The sequence below is a fragment of the Patiria miniata genome, unplaced genomic scaffold (genome assembly GCF_015706575.1).
Source record: "Patiria miniata isolate m_02_andy unplaced genomic scaffold, ASM1570657v1 HiC_scaffold_9, whole genome shotgun sequence".
NCBI classification, from domain to species: Eukaryota; Metazoa; Echinodermata; class Asteroidea; order Valvatida; family Asterinidae; genus Patiria; species Patiria miniata.
Window position 1 is genome coordinate 12660180 of NW_024037076.1, and position 27800 is coordinate 12687979.

General features: G+C 42.5%; 2 protein-coding genes across 3 annotated transcripts; both read left to right on the forward strand.

Annotated features, from left to right (window-relative positions):
• Positions 1–1870: 1870 nt before the first annotated feature.
• Positions 1871–5586, forward strand: LOC119721094 (homeobox protein prophet of Pit-1-like). The gene is made up of 3 exons (XM_038190986.1): positions 1871–2185; positions 3084–3334; positions 4308–5586. The coding sequence occupies exons 1-3, from the start codon at positions 2032–2034 to the stop codon at positions 4878–4880; spliced, it is 978 nt and encodes a 325-aa protein (XP_038046914.1). The 5' UTR covers positions 1871–2031; the 3' UTR covers positions 4881–5586.
• Positions 5587–7949: 2363 nt separating this feature from the next.
• LOC119719977 lies at positions 7950–27761 on the forward strand. 2 transcript variants are annotated; one of them, XM_038189466.1, is made up of 10 exons: positions 7950–9968; positions 10693–11687; positions 11736–12267; positions 13424–13525; positions 14788–14966; positions 15541–15655; positions 16574–16672; positions 18072–18204; positions 22061–22182; positions 22985–27761. In XM_038189466.1, the coding sequence occupies exons 1-10, from the start codon at positions 8139–8141 to the stop codon at positions 26645–26647; spliced, it is 7770 nt and encodes a 2589-aa protein (XP_038045394.1). In that variant the 5' UTR covers positions 7950–8138; the 3' UTR covers positions 26648–27761. The 2 variants fall into 2 exon arrangements, with proteins under 2 accessions (XP_038045394.1, XP_038045393.1); XM_038189465.1 differs by having other exon boundaries at positions 10693–12267.
• The last annotated feature ends 39 nt before the right edge of the window (positions 27762–27800 follow it).

Below are 27800 nucleotides of genomic sequence, written 5' to 3' on the forward strand. Positions count from 1 at the left end.
CCCCACCTCCCCGTCCTCTGTCAGTCCACTTCGCCTGGTGCCCTAACAATCAGAATGACGTCGACTATGAGCTTTGTGTACATCGTTGTAACATATCCCATTCATTCACTGAAAAAAATCAACGAACAATGGGCACGGCGGTTCTAAACGCTAAAGTTGCTCAAGGGTTTGGGGAGCAGTTTTGGGAAGCAAAGTTTTCGGGGGAGCGGAGCTGTTGAGATTTATGTGGAGTCAGGCTTCTGAGTTGGATTATCATTGATGAGTACTAGAGGCCTGTGGCCTAAAGGGGGTCTACCCGATGTTCCCCAATACCTATGTTCCGGCAATACCGATGTTCCCCGAAATCATTATGATTAGGGTTAGGGTTTGGGTTAGGGTAATAATGGTAAGGATTTCGGGGAACATCGGTATTGGGGAACATCGGTACTGGGGAACAAAATAGGTATGCACCGGCCTAAAGAGTCGCATTTCGAGGAATTTAGAGTGGGCTATTTATTCTTGAGGATAAACTAAGTTGTATTTCAAGCAGTGGTGTAGCCACATGGGGGTGTGGGGGGGGGGGGGCGACAGCCCCCCCGTGAAACTTTGCCGCCCCCAGTCACCCCCCCCCCCCCCACTGAGATTTTGAGTTTCTAAAAAAATTATCATTGATAATGTTCCAGCCCCCCAGCGCCCCCCACTGAAAAATTCCTGGCTACGCCACTGATTTCAAGAAAGGCACGGGGAATTAGTGAAAATAGGCTTAAACGATGCAGAATCTTTACCTTGTGAATTGATTGGACAGGATTAAACGATACATTGATCCATGGACCTTATTCATGAGTCAGCCATTTTAAATTGAGAGTGAGGTAAAATCTTTATTTTGGAACTTGTGTAAAGAAATGAAAGCAATGACGTTACAAATCTGATGAATAATAAAACATTTGTGATTAAATCTACTTTAATGTTTAAAGCCACATTTCAAAAACAAATAAAAATGAAAGTGAGGCTATAGCGAATAAATAGTCTGGCACCATCCCATTCAACAGTTCACAATTTATGAAATACATTTAGGGAACACGACAAAAATGGCCAACTTTTTTGCATAAGTGCATAAGGCCCACTTTTCTGTATCATATTGCTCTGATATTATTGGAGTTGCGGATCTGGATTAATTAATTGTTAGAGTTTTGTTCTGAATTTCTGGACTCCTAAAAACTAGGTAACTTCGTCTTATCTTTTGACCAGAATCCACGTCACCTATATCGAGAATTGCTAAACCGGAGAGGCGAAACTTCGGGGCTTTAGGCCTGAACTACATTTATATTTCGCCTGGTGGCAGCTAGCGCTATCTATAGGTTTCTTTAGGAATCATTTCCCCCCGTCTCTAAAACTTGTCCCATAAAATTATGAGACAGTCGAAAGCAGGTGCGCGTTTACTTATGGCAGGGGTTCGTCGGTCCCTCTCCCCCCCCCCCCCACCCCCTTCGCATTTCGCCACAGAAAATCGTCGAGAAGGATTTTGTTCACAATGTACCAATAAACTCAAAACATCAAAACATTGAAATAAAATTAAACGAGTGTGCAGACAAATCATTTTCCTCAATCACTGATCCAGACTTCTTAATTGGGTACGGAGCAACATCCTACACTACCCCTCCAACTCCAAGGCACCCATTCTCTACACCGGCCCCACGTGACTGTGAGCGGTACTCTTGATCCCTTTGATGCCACCGACAGTGTCCTTTGCATAGGGCCAATCACCTTGTAAGTTGGCGGTGCGTCACTCACTTCTTTCCTTTGATCTGGCCGACAACCATTCAATCGCCAGCCAATCAGAATGGAGGGCGGCGGTTTCAATCTGCAAGATCCGACTTGTTTCAAAGCAAGCCGCGGCATGGTGAGCGTGCATAAGACGGGGCGGGCATGCAGCATCTTTCTTCATTCGCTTCTCGAGCTTCGCCAGTGCAAACGACATTTTCGCCAAATTAACTCAGTTTTCTGATCGACTTCCACAAATTCGTTTCCGGTAAGACTCTCGCCCGTGAAACCATGTCTTCTGCTGCCGTGTATCTTGAGGGGGCAAGCCGCCCGGACGTCCAGGGCGCGACCATGCTACACCACCGGTCGATGACAGGAGCCATCGGCGAGTCCACAGCTCCCCGTAGCCGTCCAATTGATGGAGTTTTCGGTCTCTTCAAATCAAGTAAGTAATTTACATTTATTTTATAAATTTGCCGTTTGTTGCTCGCTCTCTCTTTTTTATACTCAACTTTGACTATTAGTTAAGTTGGTCTTCCATCTGCAAAAATGGAAAATTGTCAATCCTCCATCACCGAAGTTGTTTAAGAAGTTTCCACAATTGCTTGTTAAACTCTTCTTTTTTTTAATGATGTCCCATTTCGTTACAATTTGGGAAAAATGTTGTCGTTAACTGCTCGCAAAAAAAAACTGTTTCCGTAACGTACGTTTTCTGAGGCGAACTGTTTTTAATTGTAACATTCAAGTCTTCCTCTTTCATTTTCATAATGGTAAACGGAGAATTCCGTATGCAGGGTAAAAACAAAAATTCGAAACCCAAATGGCAGGTCCAATTTTTTAATGAAGTTTTGCCTGTATAATTTCAACATCTAGGATATGAAAGCCAGCTAGCTTTCTTTTAGTACAAAAATCATTTCAATCACTCACGTACTTTTCAAGTTACGGAATTTTGAACACGAACACCGTTTTAATAGTTCTGTCCACGGATCACACAAAAGGAAATGTTCTTTCAGCAAATCGAAAACAATTCTCATTGGGATGCATGTGAATTTGAAAAGTACACTTGTGATTTGAATGATTCGTGTACTAAAAAAAAGCTCATTGATTGGGCTTTCATATCCCAGATTTTGAAAGTGCTACAGGCAACACTTCTTTCAAAAATTGGTCCTGCCGTTTGGATTTTTTTTTTTTTTTTTTCACTCATCCTGTATTGTTTTTCCAAAAGAGTGACATTAAAACGGAGATCTGCTCAACAAAGATTCCTTTCTTGGTATCTAATTAAAACATTTTTCTCTATATGTCTTATCATTCTAAAACTGTTCACATTTTTGCTTTCCTTCTAGTGCCCACGCCTCCGTCAACCGTGACCACCCAGAGCCAGCGAGTCCCCTTGGAGCCGTCCGCCGTTCAGACGCCGTCTGCAGCCGTACCATCCAAGCGGGCCGTTGGCGGTGGCCGTCGCCGGGCCCGCACCAACTACACACCGGAGCAGCTCAGCGGGCTTGAGACCCTCTTCGCCAAGACCCAGTACCCGGGCATCGACGAGCGCGAGGCGCTGGCGGATGCCGTCGACCTCTCCGAGGCTCGTGTTCAGGTGAGTTTTGATAAGTTTTAAATTACTTTTTTTGTGAGAGGACAAGGAGTCACAAGGAGTTCAATACAGGGTGCTAAAAGAAAAGAAACCCAAAATGTCTGGCTCATTTTGTTGATGAAGTTCTGCATGTAGCACTTTCAGAATCTAGGATATGAAAGCCCAATTCATAAACTTTCTTTTAGTATAAGAATCATTCAAATCACTAACGTACGTTTTAAGTTACGGAATTTTGAACACAAACATCATTTTAAACTTGATTCAACTGATCACAAACAAGGTAAGTGTTTTTTTCAGCAAAACAATCACATACACCCCTATGTGAAATGTTTTCGTTTTGCTGAATGAACACTTACCTTGTTTGTGATCCGTGAAGTGTAAAACGGTGTCTGTGTTCAAAATTCCGTAACTTAAAAAGTACATGAGTGATTTGAATGATTATTGTACTAAAATAAAGCTTATTACTTGGGGTTTCATATCCTAGATTTTGAAATTGCTACATGCAGAACTTCATTAAACAATTGGTCCTGCCATGTGGGTTTCCTTAGTTGACTCACCCTGTGCAATGTGATTGTTTCGTTGCTGTCTGTTGAAATCAAATCCTTTTTTTTGATAGCCGGCAACTTTGCAAAAAGAATTTGAAAAAAAAAAATAACAATTTGATGCTACTGTTGAAAATCGAATTTTTTAACATGGCCCCGATCTCGAATTCATTTCATTTCTGCGATTCTCCCTTCTTTTTTACAAAATTTATTTTCCGGAATAAAGCACGGACTTTCCAATTTTGACAATTCATTCAACCAAATTTTGGCAAACTAAAGGAATTAGGCCAGTTAAATGAAAGAAAGGAAAGATCCTCACTTGGAAATGTAATCATCTATTCGAAGAACAAAAAGGTGCATCTTTCACAGTTTGACTTATGTTATTCGTTGACGAATAATTATTAATTTGTCTCCTGCTTTTTTTTCTTGATCAGGTTTGGTTCCAGAACCGACGTGCCAGGCTCCGCCGAAGGCAACGTGACTCCGTGAGCGGTGCCTCCTCCCCAGAGTCTGTCTCACCGAAAGCCCCGGAATCCTCCCCGTCAAAGCCCGCCAAGAAGAGCAAGCCAAGCGGTCCCAAGAACGCATCGGCTTCTCCGAGCTCATCGGCTTCTCCGCCCAGTGCCACGTCTCCGGCGTCCGCGAGCCCACCTTCGCCAGCCCAACACCGTTACCTGGAGGTCTGCACCCAGGCCTGCTGTGCTCCTGCAGCACCTCAACACTCCGCGAGACCACACATCCTCCAGCACTCCGGCGCTCAGTACATCACTGGGGCTTCCAAGGGGTATTACCCGTGGGCGTCCTTGGGCTATGGTGCCTTCCAGCCTGGTGTAGCGCAGGGTTACCACCCATACACCTACCTCTACCCAGGGGCTAGTCCCTTCTACTTGGACTACAACCTGCCGCTGCCTGCTGCCTCTGCCTCCTACCCGGCTGTCTCCATCCAAGACGTCACACGTGGACTTGACTCGTCCACCATCTTGGCGCCAACTTCCCATCACATGTAAACTGGACATGAGCCCAACCTGAACTGTAAATATTTGTACAGAAATAATATAAGAACGTTTAGTTTGAGTTTGAAATAAGTAACATACAGCACTCTTTTAGAATATTAGCTTGGGGATCTTTTCACCTGTCTTGCTTTGTATAATTTTGAAATTAAGTAAACTCTTGCCTTTTTGTTTTAGTATTGTTGACGTTTTTACTTTTAGTTTGAGTTTGAAATAATTAACATACTCTTTATGAGCTTTGGGATCTTTTCGCGTGATTGCTCAGTATATAATTTGCAAATTAAGTAAACTCTTGCCTTTTTTGTCCTAGTAATTGAGACGTTTTTACAATGTTAAATCTCTGGGTTTTATTTTTTGCAAAAGTTCATTTTATTCTTCTTAAAAAAATTAATATCCACTGAAGTGACCAAATCCACATAGGTAATCTTGTTTAAACTTTACACCTTTTCTACCTCCAAGTATAAAACTTTATCTTTTAAACACATAGCTAATAATATGACGGTAAAAAAGACCAATGTTTCAGTGATCTAATTCTCTCACTTTTTATGGAAAGCTGTTTTTTTATGTTATTAAATAGTTTGTAAGAACATGTATTAACCTCATAGCCAACTTTCTGAGATAGCATGGTGCTGTCAAGCTATAAAGATTATCGTTCCTTCCAGATCTGTATTTGAATAAAACAAATATATTATTATGAGAACTACTTTAGAAAATGTGTTTACCTTTTTGTGTGTGTTACTAAGGGAATAAATGTGTGCTCCGGAGGTTTTTATCACTCTGTTTAATACCACTTAGAGTCTGGGTGCTGATAATTACCCGAGCCGGAGGCGAGGGTAATTATCAGCACCCAGACTCTAAGTGGTATTAAACAGAGTGATAAATACCGACGGAGTACATATTTATTCCCATTCATAAATACCTTTTCGGTAAAAAAAAATCATATAATTCGTTCAAAACATCCCGATTTTGTTCAACAAATTCACTTTATGCTTTTTGAAACATCCCTCCTGCAAAATAATGGAGTGTTCAGCTGGCGAGTAAGATGAAAACAACCCTTTTATGGAGATTGACGCGCGCGTATCATGTTCTACGCGATGTCGCGCAGAACGCACCTGGCGCGTTGCGTTTTGAATTTAGAACTATAAAATTCTAACTCCCTGGTAGTGTCGCGCATGCCTACGTGAGGATTGTGAACGTTCAACCAATGAAACGATAAGAGGCACTGGATTTTTAGGAGTCCACATTTTATTGTGACACTGGAAAAGTGTTTAAGACCAGCTAGCCATGTCTTTATCATCCGTTTAATACCGGCCACGTGACGGGCTCTCGACCAATAGGAATGGCTAAACTGTCTGAGGTATTTATGAATGCTGGTTGAAGTCCCTCTTTTTTGGCCTTGTTTGTTTCTGAGCTTCTTGGTGGGTGTCTTTGCTTATTTGTTGGATTTCTGTCAGGGAGCCTGGTTTGAAGCAATTTATATTGAGTGGGGATAATGTTGTAACTAAAACAGTTTTCAAAATAAAAACAGTCTTATTATTGGGTGAAAAAGAAAAAAAATACTGTTTTCAAATAATTATTCAGAGAGATCATATACTCAACTAATCCCCCAACACTATTTTGTCTGACCCGCTAAAAAATACTGAGCATCTTTGCTCGAATAACGACTAAGCAGTACAGAAATTCCTTACCAATCCAGCCATAGTCTTTATTTGGCACCAAGTAGCGATAGGCCTAATGTGTACACAAATTATGCAATTTACGACAAAATAATGATACCCCAACAAAATTGCACTTTCGTATACGTGCAAGAACATTTCGTTTCTAACGCAATCTTCCAACAAAAAAATCTTAAAATTAATTTCGAATTTTGTTGGTTATCTTTTCACCCTTTCTTTAAATGCATACTCTTTTTTTTCATGTTATTTGAAGTTCAGGAAAGGAAAGGGTAAAAAGAACAAAATTAGAAATCAGTTTTTAAGATTTATTTTTGTTTAGATTGCGTTAGAGACGAAAATGTTTACACTCAACTTGCACGTACATCTGTATACAAAAGTGCAACTTCTTTTTTTCGGTATGATCTGTCATGTACTGCATAATTCCGTACACATTATTACCGTTTTGGGCCAAATAAAGAGTATGGCTGGATTGCTAAAGAATTTCTGTACTGATTTGTCGTTATTTGAGCAAGAGGTGCCCAGTATTTTTTTTAGATAGACAAAAAAAACATTAGGCGGACTTTCTTTTTGGTTGAGTGAACATGTATAATCAATACAGATGTTATGTCCCGTATTTTCAAGTTCACCTTGAACAGATTTTGTTTTAAAATGGCTATTTTTCATATATACAAAATTATTCACTTTGAGACGTCAATCGAAAAAGAAATCAGCAACAGTTTAGATAGGGAGTAAATTACATGTACTTTAAAATGTTGAAACATGTGGTCCGACAATACCGTTCTGAGAGCCTGAAGTTGACTCCTGGTGGCGCGCTCCAGACTCCTGGAATTGGAAAATTAGCGTTTACAAGTCGGAGTTTTAAAAATTACTTCTGGTACATTCATTTCTTAAGAAACTGTTACAGCAGTTACATCTCAATTTATGGAAACTGGAGCACCGCATAACGTGAAAGAGAAATATTGTGCCAAGAATTGACCTCTCACTTCCGAAAATCTAAAATACATGTGGACTAGTGGAACTCGGAGTACACGTACAAAGATTGGAAAAATTGGAAAAACTGAAGATAAAATAGGAGACTACTTTTTTGGGACATACATTTTTTTGGAAAAAGTGAAAAAAACGGAGGGGCTGGACCAGGGGCTGGACATCACAATCAGCCTTTAATCACTGTTATAAATTATTTGTATAGCGTTTGAACTTTAGTAACTTGAACCACAGAGCAAGAACCCATGGGCACGTATGCAAAGTTTCTGTTGCAAGGCGAAGAGCGCGCGGAGCCGAGTCGATGAAAATTGTGTAGCCCGCCACCAACGTTCATTAAAATCTCGCGCCGCGAGCTAGAGATCAGTCTGGCTCCCTAGTAAATAAGTGTACATGATGTGCGTGAGTAGTACAGTTACCATACTATGGGTACCTGCTGCCAAATTGCTGCCCTGAAACTGAAAGATCTAAGATGAAACTGCGAAGGAGTCTCTCTCATTTTGATTGAAATAAGGGATACTTATTACCTGTTTATGGCGTATGTGTGTAAATTACATATTGTAGATGAAGAATTTCGTCACTAGAATTTGTATTCGACATGGCGAATAAAGATAACTTACCCCAGCCGATAGCAGACCTGTTCTCCACGGCCGCCGTGCGCGCCGGGCAAGGCTGGAAAAAACTTCCATTTCGAGTTGCTGTGACAAGTGGCCCAGTTTCCGGACGGGCAGAAACCGTCACAGACGTGACCGCAGGTTCCCAAACAAGGCAAAGCCTGAACCTTGACAAGGAATTGCCATTGATGTTGAGTGGAGCGGTGACCAGCAGGGAAGGATCAACAGCGTCAGCATCGCCAGGAATGCACGTTAGCTTAACGAAGCCAACGTTGTTGAGCAAAACGGAGGAAGAGTTGTTACAGGAGCAACTTTTTGCCGCACGCATGATGGGTGTTCCTGTTACAGTAGCCGGTAATATTGTGGGCACTCTTCGCTCAAGTAGTCTTGTCAGTAGTAGCATTAGCAGTAGGCCTACTACTTCTCTGAGTACACAGCAAAATGTGACGAAACAAACGTCGTTAGAACCCGCACAGCAGGCCCAGGCACACTTGATTGCCACAGCCTTCTATAACACGGTCAAGCCATTATTGCCATCATCAGTGAATGAAACAATACAGGTAGCATCTCAAATCCAACAGCTAACGGAACAGCAGCAGCAACTACTTGCACAACTGAACAGGCATCAGCAGCAGCAGCAGCAGCAAGATCTTATCTTACAGGCCCCTCAGCAGCTTCCAGGGCCGACAGCAACACTCAATATGTCCAGTATTAAAGTACAGCCACAAAAGTGGTCCAACCGAACTCAGACCATCACGGCCAACAAAAATGCCAGTGCAGACCAAGGCCAGCATTTAAGACAGTCATCGAGGATCGCATCTGCTTGTCAAATTAGAGCTGGTTCTGATATCTCAAACGTACCCGAGAGGCAAACTGGTAGTTTACAAGGGCGACAAGTAATAAGTTCTACCTCCAACTTCACGGGTCTTCAAGACCCGCGACTCACTGCAGTCAGTTATCCTGTCCGCAGTTCACCTATGGCATCTACGACGGCTAGCGTTTTGGAACCACAAAAACAGGCTTTGGTACTTTTGGAAAAGGCCAGAGCACCTTTGTCAGTTGAAGTTCAGAAGACGCAGTCTCTGGAAGTACTGCAGTCGCTGAAAGCGGACGGTTACATTGACAGTCCAAACAGGGATAAAATTGTCATGGGGGCTGCCAAAGTTGAGCCAAAACCTGATGATGTGGATGATATCAGCACCATTTGGCCAAGCACATTAGAGGAAGATTGGAATGAGCCAGAACCTGCTCCTGAAACTCCAAGCCATAAAGGTCGAGAAGGCACAAGTGCATCAAAATCATCTCCTAATTCCAATAGGCTTCGATCTCCTGATTCCGACCAGCTTCGAGGCAGAAAAAAGTCCAAATCGCAGCAGTCAAGGCAGTCTTCAGGGAGCGTTCTCAAAGGAATAGGCAAACCTACAGATGGAGCGCCAAAGAGCCCATGGCATGCCAGTGTCGATGCCTTCCTCAAAAGTACCAAACGGGAACCAGATGCTGAGTTTAAGACACCAGTGGACTCCCACAGAAAACGTCAGCTGCAGACACCTGAAGTCTCCAACCCTGTTCCTGTGATCTCAACCAGTCTGTTTTCAACTGCTGCTTCAGCCGAGATCCCTTTCCTGTCAGAGACTGATACGGACGAGACCATCTCCTCCATCGACCGGAGGGTAGAGATGCTGAAGAAGCAGAAGGAACAGATTCTCCAGGATCAGATGGATGAGTTCTGTAAGGAAATCAACAAGTTTGATGATGTGGCTATTGAAGGCGGGCCATCAGCCATGCAAAAGAAGACAATGCCAAACCAGAAAGGGGTAAGGAATTTGAGTAGACGTACTCGAATCTTGGCATGTTTGTAAATTTGGGCAATTCACAATGCAGTGCGCCACCAAGAGTTTGCCATGGAGAGTCAATTTTTCAAGTTTACGGTCGACAAAACATGGCCCATTTGAATGAGTGTCAGTAGAAAACTTGAGCTTATTCTTTATAGATTGGGGCATTTACGTTCTGGCACCTTACCAAAAAACACCATATTGATAAGAAAAGAAAAGGGCAAACAGATCCTCGAATCGAAACTACTGACCGGAAAAACGAACAATTTCAAATGTTCCGTGCTGCGAATTTGTCGACCATCTCCCACAATGCACTGGGAAAAATGAACTTTTTGTGGCAAACTCTTGGTGGCGCACTGCATTGTGAATCGCCCGAATTGAGTAATGCCTTTTGCTTTCCATTGACATCCCTCGAGACATTGAAGTTAGACCAAAACGTCTTGAAGAACAGAAACTACCACAATCAATATGAACCCTCATATTACATTACCAGTACAAAGAAATTGAGCAAATCTGTTTATGAAGGTCCATTCCATCTGGTAAATGGTCAGAAATTATTTGATGTCTAACTGAAAATTCACCCTCTGGGATGTAATTGACAAATCACAAGTATTATAGAAATGTACTTGTTGCCCTGTTTCAAACAGAATTAGAATGAATATCAAAATTTAATTTATGATTATTTCATTTTTTTTTCTAACAACAGGTGAGCCTAGACAAGGACAGAGACAGAGCCAGGTCGAAAGAGCGAGACAAATCAAGACTGGATGACAGAGATAAGGAGAGGGACCGATATGGTGACAGAGACAGAGACAGGGGGATGGGGACAAGAAGTCCACCGAGGATGCGGCCGACGGATGCAAAGAGGTCTAGGTCCCAAAGTCATCATCGAGAGGTGGAGAAGAGGAAACCGGCCTACAAGTCCCCGCCATCCCCAAAGAGGTCACGAAGCGGGAGCCTGGAGAAAATGAAGAGGGATCCAGCTAAAAACAAGGAATCACCCAAGGAGATTGAAAAGAGACAAGGGAGGTACCCTTCAAGTGATCGGCAAGTCTCAACGGAGAGGAGAAGCAGCCACAGCCCTGAGAGGAAGCGCAAGAGACCTGATGTGAAGATGGGTGAAGTATTCATCGACGGCAGGTGGCAGCGTTCGGCTCTGATAACACCACCACCAGCAAGTAAAAGACAAGAAAATTTTCCGACAGGGAACAAAGGTAACACCAGGGATTCAGAGGCAAAGAAGATTCGAACAAAGAAAGATGAAAATGAGGATGCTAAGATGGAGACGGAGAAGATTGACACGCCTTTAGAGAAAGCAAATCAAGAGAAGAAAGCCACACCTTCAAAAACTGATGAACAGAAAGATGAAGGGAACAACTTAAGTTCTAGAGCAACAGAAAAGGACAACATGCCGTCCAGAGCAACAGATAAGAAGGATAAGCTAAAAAACGATACGTCAACCAAGATCACAGAAAAGAAAGATGAAAAAGCCACACCCGTCAAAGCTACTGAAAAGGCAAGGGAGAAAGACGTCACACCCATTTCAATGAAAGAGAAGGAAAAGCAGAGTACCACGCCTTCCAGAACAGAAGAGGAGCAGAAAAATGCCACGTCCTCAACAACTGGAAAGGAGAAGAAAGACGAAACCTCAAAGATGAGAGAGAAATCCAGCAGTGATGCAAAACAGAAACCTGTAGGGACATCAAAACAGAAACCTGCAGGGGCATCAAAACAGAAACCTGCAGGGACATCTGCCAAGGCACAGAGACAGGCAGGAGTCCCCAAACTTGGCTCCAGAACCATGCAAGAAGTTGATGTCGTCGGCTTTACTGAAACATCAGCTGTGTCAAAACCCTTGAAGATGACGGCAATGAGCAGTGACATCGCATCTGCTGCTGCTGCTGCACAAGCATCGTCAAGCAGGGTCGCAGTGTCCGTCAAGAAATCAGCCAATTCAGCTGGTGTCACTGCTTCGCCATCAAGTCAACTTTCAGATGTAGCTGCTTCTTTTCCCAACTCCACAACTCCAACTACCAAAATATCCAGTCTCCCACCCGCAGCGGAAAGCAGCAAGCAACCAACAGATCCATCATCGGGCAATAGTTCTTCAAATTCATCAGCATCAACTAACAAAACAGTTGGAGATGGGCCGACAATTGGCGAGAACAGCAGGAAGAGAAAAGGAGAGATGGAGACCGAGGAAGTGCCGCGTAAAGTTCCTGCGATGTCGGGCGACTCATCTGTGGCTCTTGAAATCAAAGACAGTAGCATCCCTCACCAGGTTTGTTCCCATATTAATTTTCAATTTTTTTTTAACTCGATAGCATTTTACATCGGGGAGATATATGTCAATATTCAATTTTGACCTTCACTGAATTTCAAAGCAGTACATGTATTTTTACAAAGGAAAAATATCATAAGTGTACTCCAGCAGGAATTGAACCCACCAAAATCTTCACTTATGAGTAGGAGATCACGGGTTTGAGTCACTCCTGAGCAACTTGACAATATTTTCATATAATGTTTTGGACAGCACTGAGTACGCAGTACTTTAAAATTGTGTTGGTGAAGAGCAAAACTTAAATTAAGATTACAATTTAAAAAAAAAAATGTTTTTAGTTTTGGTTATATTAAATTTCAGGGTTATATAAAATCTGAATTTCAGATTCAGTTTGGATTTAAAATATGCAAAAAAATGAGGAATGCGCAAAAGTTCTTACATTTCCTTGACTTTTTAACCCTTAAGTCACTTCAGAATTTGTAAGATTTGCTGCTGAATCAAATAATATCCGGTCATCCAGGCCTCAGTACCTGGTGAACACTGGTGATGTCTGAAGACTTTGTAAAACTTTGTGCTTGGAAACTGAACTGAAAATGGAATTTATTCCAAAAATTGAAATGAGGATAACTTTGAATATAAGATGGATAGTTGAAAATAAGTGGCACTACAATGGCTAATTACAGTGGAACGCCGCTATAACGAACATCGCGGGATCCACAGAAAATGTTCGTAATAGTGATAGTTCAGTATAGCGATTTTAAGCTGCCGGTGCTCCGGTACTGACTTTTCAATAAATGGCACCCTTCATAACTTCACCCTGCACGCCCTGGTAGTTGCTGAAAGACAACTTCGAACACGTGCCGACTATTGAATTATGTAATTACACAGTTTTGAGCTTACTACCTACATCGATGGGTGGCTTTCCCCTTCTATGCCTTGGGGAAATAATAGCCACTTGTAGCTCTTCTGTTGACAGTTTTCAACAACAATGTTCGGTTGGTTTTGTACACAAAAATCGGAAGCCAAGGACGATGTTCGGTATAGCCGAATGTTCGGTATAGCGGTGTTTGGTATAGCGACGTTCCACTGTAGCTTGAAACCTTTGCTAACAGCCCTCCTTTCTGTTTACATTTTTTCACCAATGTTCTTTGATTAGATGGGACTCCTGAAGGCGCTAGGTGTGGAGAAGTACGTACAGGACAAGGTGATGTTGGAATGGTTCTGCTATGTGTGCGGCTCCATCTGTCATACTTTGAAGGTTTGTCAAACTGCCAACTTTTTAAGATGTCGCTACTCTTTTTTTTTGTTGAGTTATGTTCTTTGTCTTGATTAAACAATATGACCTGCCAAGTACAAGTCAATCACAAACCAAATTACAAGTCTGGTCACAATTAAAGGTAACATCATTTGTCATTTGTGCATTTTTTTTTAAATTCGTTTGAAGCAACAACAGTGCCCAAAATCTAAAGATGGATGCTTAACAACTAACCTGATGAAATTTTAACTCAGTGAATGCTGTATATTCCAAGACTTGGGAGTCAGGTTGGCGTAGTGGTACTTTCCTCGCCTTCCATCGCTGTGACCCGGGTTTGATTCCTGCCCTGGGCCAATGTGTGGATTGGGTTTTCAGTCCCTACCTAATTCCGTGGGTTTTCCCCAGAATATCTTCTGGGCTTTTCCTCCCACCTCTGAACTGTAATTTCCTCTCACTGTCTTTTCTCTAAGTTGGTGTGATGTTTTTCCTCTAGGATGCTTTACCAACTGTAATGATAGGGATACAAAAATCAGTATTCTAGGATCTCGATTTCAATTCAAAAGTTGCTTAGTCATATCGTCACCGTTTTCACGAACAGCCACGTATATATTATGTTGATTTTGAAGAAGAGTGTTTTCGAGATAATCGCGAAAGAAGTTTCTCATATTTTAAAACTGCCAGAAATACTACTTTGCAACAACTTTGTGCAGCAAGGAAACCATCACACGATTGTACGAGAGCTGAATTTTTACATGAACCCAGTAATAAGACTTATACAGCAGTTAATTGGTGAAAATTAATTAGTAAAGATATGTGGCTCTTTGTGAAAACGCAAATTCAGGTTTTCGACCAATTGGCCCTTTCTGTTCAACATGTATTTTCATAGGCGCGTGTGAGTACGCGCGCAGCTGAAAATGTAACAAAGATATGTGGCTCTTTGTGAAAACGGAAATCTCATTTAACCTACTTTTACATATTTCCGTGCAATGAGTTTTGTACGCGTTCAAAGGGCCAAAATGTATGTGGCTCTTTGTGAAAATGCAAAATTCATTTATCGAGATTTCTGCCCCTTGAAACATTAATGTAACTTGGAAATTAATGATATTTTGCTAACAGAAACATGTCAACATGATTAAGTACATTGTTTTATTGCAAAATATTGAAAAAAAGGAAAATCGAAAAAAATATAATTTTTGACATATGTGGCTCTTCGTGAAAACGGTGACGATATGATGTAAGGCTTATTATCCTCATGTCCTACACAGGTATACATGACGCACATTGTTGGTCGCAAACACAAGTACAGGTACAGCACATTGCTGAAGGCCAACTTTGCGACCATGGAGAAAGAGCTCATCTCCAAACTGAAGCTCCTGCCCAAGCAGGGTTCGGAGGCTACCCTACGAAGCAGCATCCTTGGACAGAGCTTGGGTCTTGCCGCACAGTAAGTGTTTGAATGTTCTTTCCCATTTAACCCTGACCCTCTCAGATGCCACACAGTGCTTCAGGTGAGGTTTAGTCCCAGATTGAGATTTTTTGAATTGGCCGTTGTGCATGGCCTATGGAGTGCCGAAGTGTGACGTCATTTGGAACCAGAAAGTGTAGTGCAAACGAATGGAGTACGCGCACGTGTTGGTTCACGGGCTGAATCACGCGCTAATGTCTTTCACAAACATTTTGTGCGTGTGACGTGTTCACTTCGGTACTCCATTGTTGTACAATTTACGCTCCAGTGCACACCCCGGAGTATTGAAACATATGAGGTTTCGGCAAGAAATATTGTACAAATGCTGTTGAAATGACTCTTGCATATCAGTATTTTGTAATGTGTTTGCTGGAAAATGTTGCCTTTTGCGAAAATCAAAACATTTTGCCAAAAAATAATCCTGGCCACAAAGTGGTTAAGAGTCCTGCGTAACACTGCCTGACTTGTACATTGTCCATAGCATTACATATTACCAATTTACTCCTAAGATATTGCAGCTATGTTTCACTACGTCTTGGTTCGTTCCTTACAGGCAAAACCTGAGTGTGTCTCCACAGGCTGGTCGTAGTGAGCGTTCCTACTGCAAGATATGCTTCACTCATTACTCCTGCAGTCATGACGAACATGTGAGCTCAGCGGAACATAAGGTCGGTAACTTTAATTTGATGTTTTACTATTAACCCGGTGTTGTATCACTGGTGAATAATTCCTTTGGAGTCATGAAACATGCCAGTTTTTAAAAGATGGTTGTGTTTACAAACACTTTTGTAGCCAAATTGGGTGCATTCCAGGACGTTATGCCCCTTTTAATAACAATTGTCAATTTTCTGCCTGACAAAATTGGCAAATAAAAATTACATTGAACATGCCTAGGGAACTGTTTTGTCCAAGTCAGATCAACAGTTTTATACAGGGCGAGTCAAAAAAGGAAACCCAAATGGCAGGATTATGTAATGAAGTTCTGCATTTAGCACTATCAAAATCTAGGATATGAAAGCCCAATTAATAAGATTTCTTTTAGCACAGGAATCATTCAAATCACTTGTGTACTTTTTAAGTTACAGAATTTTAAACACAACCACCCTTCCACGGATCACTGTTTTAAAGTTCTGTCTACAGATCACAAAAAAGGTAAGTGTTCTTTTAGCAAATCAAAAACAATTCACGTAGGATGCGTGTGAATTGTTTCATTTTGCTGAAAGAACCCACACTTTTTTTCGTGTACAGAACTTTTAAAACGGTGGTTGTATTTAAAATTCCGTAATTTGAAAAGTATGTGAGTGATTTCAATGATTCTTGTACTAAAAGAAAGCTTATCACTTGAGCTTTCATATCCGAGAATTTGAAAAGGCTACATGCAGAACTTTATTAAGAAAGTGGTCCGGCAAATTGGGTTTCCTTTTTTTACTCGCCCTGTAATCTTTAAAATTATAGCAAACCTGTGGGTTATAGAGAAACAATGGTGTAAAACTCCTTTGAATCAAAGAAGTCAATACCAGTGATATTAATTGTATTAAATCAACATTTTTTTTACTTTATTGCAACAAACTGTCTTTGTCTCGTAGAAGTTGGAGCTCATTCGTCCCCGCTGTGGCCCGTGTAACCTTATCTTCGCAAAGATCAAGGCATATCACAAGCATATTACCTCATTGGCACATAAAAAGGTGAGTTACTATTAACGCACTCACATTTGATGTTTATAACATTTCCAAAAAAGATGATTCTGATGGCATGTAGAATGCCATGGTCCAGTGGTTACGGTGTTTGATTCAAGTACGATGGTGCATGGGTTCGAACTCTGCCAGGAACATTGTGTTGGTACCCTTGGGCAAGACACTTAACTACAGTTGCCTCTCTTCAGCTAGGAGTATCATTGGGTACCTGTGAGGGTAGAGGACCGCATGTGTGCTGATTTCAGCTGCTGCATGCTCTTGTGGCTTGATGAACAGGGGCGCTGTGGTCCAATGGTTAAGGTGTTCAACTCGTGTGCCGTGGTACATGGGTTCGAATCCTGACCGTGGGAACATGGTGCTGGTGCTCTTGATCAAGGCACTTTACCATTATTGCTTCGTCCTTCTGATGGGACGTAAAGCCGTAGGTCCTGTGTGTTGTGTAATGCGCGTTAAAGAACCCAGTAACACTTGTCGCTAAGAGAAGGGGTTTGCCCCGGTGTTTCTGGCACTGGCAGCAATATGCGCCGCAGCACCTAGCAAAAAGGTGCTACATAATGGGTCTCATATGATCATATACTTCATTACCTGTCTTTCGTCTTTCGTCTCATAATTTGCGCCAGGAGTGTCATATTGACAGATATGGCGCGGTATTAATGTTCACTATTATTATTATTTTCATTTGATGTTTGTGATTATTTTAGTATACCTCACATTTTAAGTAAGACTTAAGGGTTTGCATGGTTGACACAATCGATGCAGTAACACAATGTGAATGATATATCTAAGCGAGTTGTGTGGTTCTCATTCACTGACCTCATATTTTGCCTGAAAACCGGGTAAGTAAAAAAAAAACCAAACCCAAATGTCGGGACCATTGTTTTAGTGAAGTTCTGCATGTAGCACTTTCAAAATCTAGCATATGAAAGCCCAATTCATAAGCTTTCTTTTAGTACAAGAATCATTCAAATCACTCATTTACTTTTTAAGTTACGGAATTTTAAACACAACCACCGTTCCACGGATCACAAGAAGGTTAGAGTTCTTTCAGCAAAACGAAAACAAATCACATAGGGATGTGTGTGAATTGTTTTCGTTTTGCTGAAAGAATGCACACCTTGTTTTGATCCGTGGACAGAACTTTAAAACGGTGGTTGTGTACCCCCTGGTCTTGTCTCTTTCTACTCATTATTTCTTGTACAGAATCGACTAACGTTCACTCACTTTTTGTAATCACATATAGTGACTTCTTTTCATGGGATCAGTCTTGGTTGCGGGGTATTGGGGTTTAATACACACAAGTTTTCTTGTTTTGTTCTTTGCTCACAGAATGTTTCAGCACAGGAGAAGTTTAGTTAATAATCACTGTCATTTTTTGTGTTCCTGCTCACAGAACGTTGCAGCACAGGAGAAGCCTGCTGCACCTGTTTTTGGTCGTGTGACTAATCAACCTGCAATGGGCAACAGCAGCGTGAGCGCCGCAGATGCAGGGAAGATACAGTCTCAACAGAAGCCCAATGTCATTGGTATGTAAGCGTGTGGTCGGAGCCATTTCATATTATTGAAACATTCAGGTTGAGCCCTGCGTTAATCCATTGGTCCCAGTACTGCCCAAAAGTGCCCCAGCTATTACTCCTTAACTGCCACAGCACTCCATTGTATTGTTTTATTTCTCTCTGGTACAGAAACCAATGATTCCTCAAAAATGCCTTGGGCACTGTAGCTCGAAAGCCTGAAAAAACCTGTAGAGAGGAGACAATGAGAAGAATTTACAGTTTTAGATGTGGGAGGAAAAGCTCAGAAGAACATTCTGGGGATAGCCCACACACACTTGTTCCGTAGTTGTTGGGACTACACACGACTTGTCCCATGGTACTATGGGGACTGAAGACGCTGTGGGGACAGCAGAAAGCCCCCATAGCTCGGTCCTAATTTGCCTAACAATAAAAAAACAGCCAGTGTCGGCCTGCCCACAGAATCAGGTAGAGACTGAAAACCCTATTTATATGTCCGGGCAGGAATTGAACCCAGGTAATAGCGGTGGAAGGCGAGGAAAGTAACCATTGCACCAACCTGACTCCCTGTACTTATTACCTTCAAATATTGTCAGAGAGGAATTGTGTGATACTTTTAATAGATTCACCAAGGAGTAAATACAGTGTTGTACAATGTAATACAAGCGCTAACAGGTTAACTTAATCACAGTTCAAGCAAAATCACATATTCCTTCTCTCCTCTGAACTTGCTTCTTTGTGTTGTTTGTGGTCATCACGTTGAGTGACCCTTGGCCTTGTAGTGGCAATTTCCATAAATTTTTACTGACGTGAAATTGCAAGGCTTGCGATGCTGAGGATCACGATGCGAAACAACTGGACTAATGCCCAGACCAGAGCACTTCGAAAGTTATTGACTCCAACATTGTCATCAGCAACAACCCTGATGATCAAATAGCAGGGCGCCCTCCTCAGTCAGCCAGATGGTCATGTTTTTGTCGCACTCCTCTTCCTCGAAGGCTTGGCACCACCCTCCATGGTTGGGATGTACGCAGCTGTACAGTCGTCCACACAAGGTCTAAGTACCCCTTGACCTTACCCGAGGCCTCTGCAAGACCATTTGCTCTGGCCTCTTGCTCTATATATCATTTTCTTTAACCATCTGCAGGAACAATGCGCACTTTGGTTGTCGGCGACGACATTGTCCTCGGGGCAGGCCAGATTGCACCCAATGGGCCATCATCGGCAGGGCCCGTTACCTGGCTCGGTGAGAATGGCGCGGGTATCTCCACTCTGAATCCTTCCATCACCGCGCACCTCGAAGACAGGCCGACCCCAAACACCATCATCGTACATCTGGGCACCAATGACTTGTTTAAGATCACCGTTTGGGACATTCGGGCGGGGATAGAGGAGGGTTTGGGCAGCCTTCGACAAAGGCTTCCCAACACAAGGATAGTCTGGTCCGACATCCTTCTAAGACTCTTCTACTACGGGGAAGCGCGCCAGGGAATTGGCAAGAAAAACGTGCAGGCCTTGAACAAGTTTGCGCACAGGAAATGCCTCGAACTGCAGAACGCTTATGTAGTTAAGCACTCGCACAACATCAATCCCAGTCAGCACTTGACTTATTTGCCGGACGGCTTTCATTTATCCCCCGCGGGTAACAAACTTTTTTGTGAAAATTTGCGTTCCGCGCTTGCCTTCTTTGCGGGCAACCCAGAGGCCCGTATCTTTCCCCCCTCGCCTTAAGTTTAGACGTTTGAAAACGTACTCCATCTGCCTGTGAATTAAGATAAGCTGCTAGAGTAGTAATGGGTTGCCAATTTATGTAATTGAAACACATACACAGGGAAAGCCGCCTTGTACAAAGATCTTGAAGAGCCAGGGACAGAATAGGGGTGGGGTTTTAAGCCTAATAACACGTTATGCTGGCTGATTTTGAAATATTCGTGCAAGCTGTGTGATATAAAATTGGGCTTAAGCTTACCTTGAATTGCTAACTTTATCCCTATAGTCATTGTAGCGCCCCAAACCGCCCTACCTATTACTCACTGTTGCACCCAAAACCGCCCGAGTTCTCTATGGTTTAAACACAATGTAATTCAATCTGTTACAAGTGCATAGTTAAATTTGACTTTTGGATGCTTTAAGAGTTGAGACTTCAGTACCAGGGACCAAATTTCATAGCGCTGCTTAGCAGTGAGCAGAAAAGTTGTGCTAACTATAGCAGAAAAAGTACTAAGCACTTTTTCATGGCGTAGATGTGCTATAGGTTGTGCGCGCAACTTAATAAGCAAGTTTTTCTTCAGAGTTAAGTGAACCTTTTGTGTGTGCTTACTGCTTATGGTCGCCGTGAAATAGATTAATGCTCTATAAGCAGAAAATTGTGTGCTTAGCAGTGCTATGAAATTGGGCCCGGTTGTTAGTACCTGTGGAACATCTTCTGCAGGCCAGAATTGGCGTTTTCTTGCCAAGCATTGCATTATTCCTGTGAATACATACATGTTCAGCTTTCAACTTAAGTGTTTGTTCTTTAAGTGTTGTATATTTCCAGTAAGCACGAGTTGTTATTACAGTGGCGAGTTCCTAGGTGTAGGTTGTTCAAGCCTCTTAAAAAAATCTGTAAATGATGATGACACACTGGAGTCCACATAGTCAGTAGGTTTCATTCAGAAATAATTATTTATCAAACATGGCTTGTGCTTTAGGACAAAAAAAGTTGGTTTCTGGTGGTAATAAATCTCGGCACTGGTTATCTGAGGCAATAAGCAACTCTGGTGTCCTGTGTCTTTTCTTTCTTACTATTTGGGTCAATAATCTGGTGCCCTTATGCCATTCCCACAGCCTTGGTGGGTGTATAGACCTTATCATGCTGCCATCATTTCATGTTCCCTGCTGAATGCTAATGGTTTTTTGTGCAAAAAGGAACCAGACTATTTTTCCTTCCAAGTCTCGCTTTGGTAACGTTGATTTAAATGGGAAAAATATCAAGATGGCCGCAACGTGATACTGGTCTATTGGGATTGGACGTCTTGCACAATTATACCGAGTTAAAGCTCCACTCATCTCAGTTGATAGAGCAACTGTGACACCACTCTAGGGTATTCAACCTTTGATTATGAAGTCTGTGTATCAGACAATTTTGAGATTCCAATCGCCAAGAAGCCTCTGGACTATGGGGGGAGAGAGTAGTGCTGCATGGACCATTCACCGGAGACACTAGTGCAGCTCATGATGCATGCGCGCAGTGGTTCAAACGTGAATGCACACAACCCATTTGTAACTGAATGTGTGCAAGCAATTAAGTCACGTCTCTGGAGTAGACATGTGGACATCATCAATGTTGTGTATGCCGTGATTTGCCTTTTGTCGTCATTGAAAAGGTTAAACTCTTGCTTGGAAACCATAAGTGTTGTACAAAAAGAAGCTTCAAGACAGTCATTTTCTGTTGCTAAAAGTCCACGTCTAACAGCCCACATGCTTATTAGGCTTGAGTTCCCTTCTCTTAAAGGGAGTCAGATTGGCTGTGGTACTTTTCCTTATATACCGCCTCTGTGACCCAGGTTCAATTCCCACCCAGGATGACATGTTTGTGGGGGTTTCTAGTTCTTACCCGGTTCCTTTGGTTTTCCCACAGAAAGACATCTGGTTCGTCACCTGGTTTTGTCTCAAACAAACAGGCCGACAAACAAACAGGCTGAAGGACTAGATGATGCTTGTGATGATTTATGTGGGGTTTTCCTCCTAGCTACAAGAACTGAACATTTCTTCATTGGTTTCTCTACACAGGTTTCTTCGGGCATGTAAGTCACCGTACCTTGGGTATTTTTAAGAAATCTTCAGCTTGTATCCAGACTTAATAAGGACTTTTTGTTCTCTTTTCCAGGGTCAGAGTTTATCACACCCATTTCCGGCTTCTTCTGCAAACTGTGCTCCAAGTTCTACAACAACGAGAATACAGCCCGGGAAGTCCACTGTGCCACGGCCCACCACATCGCTAAAACTCAGGTAAGTATTAAAACTGGATAGTTCACATTCTAACTTACTTTGTATTGATCTTTCACTCTGTTGAAAATGTGGAAAGGAATATGGGCCGTTTCAGGTAAGTTCACTAAAGGTAGGATCTTTGCCAAGTGGATTTTTGAGTAGTTGTCCTGGATCTGTGAGTTCTAGACCCTAGTAAATGTCAGACAAATTCCCTCCGGGATCATTTATATCGCATCCTTGTAGGTTTACAATGTCATTTGCTTCTCCCAGGATTGGGCCCTGTTTACATAACGGATCATTTTACATTTGTGACTGATCTGTTCACATTTATTTTGCAATAGTGGATTTCCTTTCACTATAGTAGCACAAACTTCCACCCCTGAATGCACTCAGCAGTGTGGGCTAGTGGTTGATAGTGAATGCATGACATCATCAAAGAGTTTCAAGACATTCTTGTACGTTCTTGTGAAATGCTCTGGAGAAATTTGACGTTAAGATGAAGTGAAAAATAAAAAAATCACAAAGTTTCAGTGAAATTTGAGTTATTTGTTTCAAATTGTCTTTTGCTGTTTTTGTGTATTTTTCGTTTTATATACCAGCAATAAAAAGCACAAATTGAAAAAGGAAGAAATTAATTTTTCTTTTGATCTTTATTCATTCTTGTTTTTTGTCCAGCAAACCACAACAATAGACTAGTGCTTAGCACACAAAGGTATCATTCTGTCAATAAAATACTGTCCATAAAATAATCAGATTGCCGAGGTATTATGTGTTGTCATTTCACGTTATTAACCTCACAAAATATCGTATTGTATTCTCACAGCAATACTATGCCAGCAGAAACCAGTCATCGGGAACCAGCTTTAAAGCTAGTCAGGGCACTTCAATGTCTGCATCCGCACAGGCTGCACTTGCCGAAGACATCCCAACTGAGAGCAGTGTAGGTTTGGAGAGCATGTCTGAAGATGCAGGCGTCGGTGCTTCGGTGCACAAAAAGTCTGCTGGAAGTCGCTCCAGCAGTGCCTTTCAGCCAAGTTTTGCCCAGAGCATGTTCTCAGTCGGGCAGGTGATTGCAGTTGGGGCGTCATTGAGGTGCGATCGTCCAGACAAACCAGAGTTGCCTCGGCCAATCTCCAAACCAGGTGAAGTTGCATCAGAGACATGGACGGAAGCAGAGTCTCAGATGGAGATAGTGACAGCAGCAGCTGAGAGAGAGGCAGGAAAGACTGTGACCATTGCAGGTCCCAGATTCACAGAGGCTGTATACATGGAAGCTGAAGAGGAGGCCAACAAGCCTGATGTAGTGTTGCCAACCAGGAAAAACAGGCCAAAGGAAACAGTGTCTAAAGCTACTGAAGGGATACCGAGAAAGTCAGGGGATTCTAAGCACGAGAGAGGAGCTACTCTCAAGGATAATAAGGTGGAGGCAGATAAACCAGCAGAAACAACCACTTGCCAGAAAGCTGTTTCCAAGCTAGCTGAGACGAATCAAGAAAAACCAGAGCGAGGAACCAAACTCAAGGAAGTGAAGAGTGATGTAGGTAAGCCAGGAGGTAATATGTCAAAGGAAGTGGTGCCCATGGAAACAGAGCGACAGACCAAAGAGCAAGGAGAAACAGAGTGCAAGAAAAGAATTACAATCGAGAGAACAGTTATCGAGGGAGTTGAGGAAGAGACAGGAAAGCCACAACAAATCATCCCGACAGACAAAACCCTGGCTGAGGAAGCAGAGAAAAAAGCAGAAAAACCAGGAGGAACTCTGCCCCAGGGAGAATCTACCTCCAAGAAAGCTACTTCTCTGGGAATTAAGTCTCCTACAATGGAACCTTCTCCAATGGTTGCTGTCCAGAAATCCTCAATCGAGTACCCTGTGCCCATTGAAGCTAGATCCCTTGAAATCAACCTCCAGCAAAAAGAGTTGAGTGAAACTGGTGCTTTAGATAGAGATGCCACATCCAAAGGGGCCACAGCAACCGCTTCCAATTTGAACACAAGAGAATCCAAGTCCCAGCCAGAGGTAACCTTGCCCACTGGGGTCACACCTTTCAAAACAAAAGTCAAGGAATCTGAAACCATGGAATGTCGTCCTAAGATTTCCAGCCTCAAGGAAGCTTTGCCTAGAAGAGCCTCACCCAGGAGAACTAGGTCCACTAAAGCTTTAATAGACAACATGACCAAGGAATCCCCAGTGGCCTCTCCTTTGAAGACTCGATCATCTAGTGGTAGTGAAACGGAAACCAATTTGAAAGAAAACACAGCTGAGGTTGAAGGCCAAGGAAAGCCAGCCGAAACAGCAATTTCACCAGAAGCTCTTTCCGAGGAGTCATCAGGTACTAAGACAGTATCAAAAGAGATCACACACGAAGACATCATACCTGCAGAGGAAGCCCTGCCAAAAGAAACTCTTGCCAGTAACGCCACACTCAAAAGAATCGCATCTAAGGAGACAACGTCCAAAAGGGAGATCCCACCAAAAGTGGTTAAACCAAAGAAAGCCTCAGCAAGCAACACCAAGGATGTAGAAACCACACCCAAATCAACATCCAAGGAGCTTTCTCTGAGAATCTCTACCAAAGAGTCTAAACCTGTAGAAGATGAGCCATTAAACTCTTCAGCTGAGAAACCATCACATAGAATGGCTACACGTACGGAAACTACTGTCAAAGTTACTGCACCTGAATCCACCATAAGTGAAGTTCCGCAGAAGCAAGCCAAACTCAAGGAAATTTCACCCAAGGATGCTATGTCCAAGACAGTGTCTCCCAGGAAGGAGGCACCCAAGGGAGCTTATCAGAAGGATGTTGGATCAAGACTAAAAGCAGCATCTATTGCAAGTCCCAAGTCTATTTATTCAGTTGCATCAGTTTCCTCAAAGACTCTCTCAACACCAAACCCTTCACACCTTAAAGATACAGGCTCCACAACAATCCTCTCTAAGGTTTTGGCATCATCTCCTAAAAGAAGTTCAACTCGCTTAACAAATGTACAAAGTAAGACAGTACTGTCTGTAACTGAGACCCAACCTAAAGGGAGTGTCCAGAAAAAGGCATCTAAAGAAACCTCTTCAAAAGAGGACACATCTGTGATTTCTTCAAAATATACCTTAGTAGACAGTGTATCAGATAAATCTACACCTGAACAGACAGACGCAGCTGACAAAATATCTGCTGAGTCACAGAAGAAGGTTCAGCAAGCACCCAAAACTGCAAAAGAACATGCACGAGAAACACCCATTAAGACAGAGGTCACAGACTCTGGTGGGGATGCAACTACCAAGACTGTCGTAGCTAAAGGAAAAGTGCCATCTAAGAAAGCCAGAAGTCCAACTGACACCTCTGTGAGGAAGTCAGACCGGGTCACCAAAACAGAAAAGAAACAACCTCTGTCAGTCTCTGCAGCATCCACTTTGCCAGCCAAGCAGGACAGCTCTAAACAAGCAACTTTAGAAGTCCAAGATTCCGATCAGGGATCTTCAGTCCAAAAGAAAAGCTCAATCCTGGGTACTTCTGAGCCTACTCAATTAACCTCATCCTCCCCGGGTCCCATGGTGGTTAAATATGTAGGATCTAAATCTCCTAGTTCACTGAATGCCTCTCCAGCACAACAAAGCCCTCACAAGCTAAATCTATCAGCTGATGCATCTGCTGATGAGGAGCGAGGAGAGTACATGGATGTCGAAAAACTAATGGCTGGTGATGTCATCATCCTGGATGAAGACAGTGACCAAGAGATGGATACAACATATGATGGTGAAGAAGACATCATCAGCAGTACTGTAGGAGACATCTCCAATATCTCTGGAGATGTATCCAATATCTCTGGAGATGTCTCAGGAGAAGAAGAGGAACTTGGAGACGACGTCTGGATTGTGGAGGATGTCGAGGGTGATGTGGAGGGCGATGTGGAGGATGTAGTGGGTTATGTGGAGGAAGAAGAGGGTAATAGGGGGGAAGAAGGTGATATTGTTGATGTGGTGGATACGGCAATTGATCTGGAGGATGTTGAGGGTTATGTGGATGATGTTGAGGGTTTTGTGGAGGAGGAAGAAGAGGGTGATATGGAGAATATGGAGGATGCAGAAGGTGATGTGGAGGATGTTGAGGGTTATGTGGAAGATGCGGCGAGTTATGTGGAGGATGTTGAAGGTTATGTTGAAGATGAAGAGGGTTTTGTGGAGGATATAGAGGGTTATGTGGAGGACGTAGAAGGTTATATGGAAGATGTGGAGGGAGATGTGGAGGATGTTGAGGGTTATGTGGAAGGCGTGGAGGATGTTGAGGGTTATCTTGAAGACGTTGAGGGTTTTGTGGAGGATATAGAGGGTGACGAGGAAGCAGGCTTTGAGATGCCCCATTTTGGAGAGATGTTTTCCATCGATGAGGTCGGGGAATCGGAAGAGGAGGAGATGGAGGCAGAAGAGGTTGGAGATCAGGATGTGCATCAGGTGGAAGAATGGGAAGTTCTGTCTGAAGCAGAAGAAGATTGATGGAATACCTTTGTTTTGGTCTGCATCTGCTAGAGTCCACATAATAAATCTACCCATTTTTTTTATGAAGTGTGTTCTTTTGCATCAGCTTCTAGAGAAAACTGGGACTTGGGTGGCAGCGTTAAAGGATTGAAGTCTATTCAGAGAGCATCTTATTCATTAAAGTAAGACTTTGTATAATACATGTACATTTAAAAAAACGAATTACATCAATGGAATTATCTATTGCTTGAATTAATTTCACAAGAAAAAAAGTGTTTATAATTGTTGTAATTGAAGTTGGTACTACATGTGTATTGAACATGTTGGGCAGATTATTCAGTACAAACTGCTAAAGCCCTTGCTTCAAGTACTAGGCGATAGACACTAATTCAAGAAGAAAATAGGTAATCCATGTCGATTAGCTTTCAATTAAATCTGTGTACAAACTAAAAGTTTGAAACACCTCTTCATTGGATCTTATAATTTACATGTATTTGGAAATAACTCTACCAACATTACCACACATACCTATCATAATCCTTTGTGTTTCGGTAAAACTGATTATTTGCACACAGTGTACCCAGATTGGCATACATGTACATGTTGGACAAATAGACAAATCCGGTGGCAGCCATTTTCTGCGGTGGTGCAAGCCTCGCGTGAGTCGCGCTCAGGCAGTACACTGCACTCCGGGCTCCTTCGACCAATAGTAATACCAAAGTGTGTACGCGACTCGTCTTTAAGAACGCGTGCAGCATGCGCGTGAGTGTGACACCACCGCAGTAAAAGCTCGGTCGCCGGATTCCAGCACAGCTGAATCCGGAGGGCAGAATTAGAAGCTGTTACTGCGGTGGTACCACACTCACGCGAGGTGTACGCGCATTTTCATAACTCTATTGGTTGAAGGAGCCCAGTGCGTGCAAACTACCTGAGAATGACTCACGTGAACCTAGTGTGCCACCTCAGAAAACTGGCTGTCACTGGATTAGTTTATACATGGTAAAAGCTATAACTTCAGCGTGCACATATTTGTTAGTGCTTTTCCCTGGTGATACTTATTGTGTCTGATAATAAGCCTGCGGTATTTGTCATTATATATCCAAAGTACATGAGATGCGATAAATTGTTGAGATAACAGGAAAAGAAAAAAAATCATAAACAATAAAAAAAA

Coding starts and splice junctions, on each gene's coding strand:
- LOC119719977 (XM_038189465.1), top strand. CDS start 8,139: ATGGCGAATAAAGATAACTTACCCCAGCCGATAGCAGACCTGTTCTCC. Junction 16,673..18,071: donor CCTCATTGGCACATAAAAAG/GTGAGTTACTAT, acceptor TCCTGCTCACAG/AACGTTGCAGCACAGGAGAA. Junction 18,205..22,060: donor ACAGAAGCCCAATGTCATTG/GTATGTAAGCGT, acceptor TCTCTTTTCCAG/GGTCAGAGTTTATCACACCC.
- LOC119721094 (XM_038190986.1), top strand. CDS start 2,032: ATGTCTTCTGCTGCCGTGTATCTTGAGGGGGCAAGCCGCCCGGACGTC. Junction 2,186..3,083: donor TTTCGGTCTCTTCAAATCAA/GTAAGTAATTTA, acceptor CTTTCCTTCTAG/TGCCCACGCCTCCGTCAACC. Junction 3,335..4,307: donor TCTCCGAGGCTCGTGTTCAG/GTGAGTTTTGAT, acceptor TTTCTTGATCAG/GTTTGGTTCCAGAACCGACG.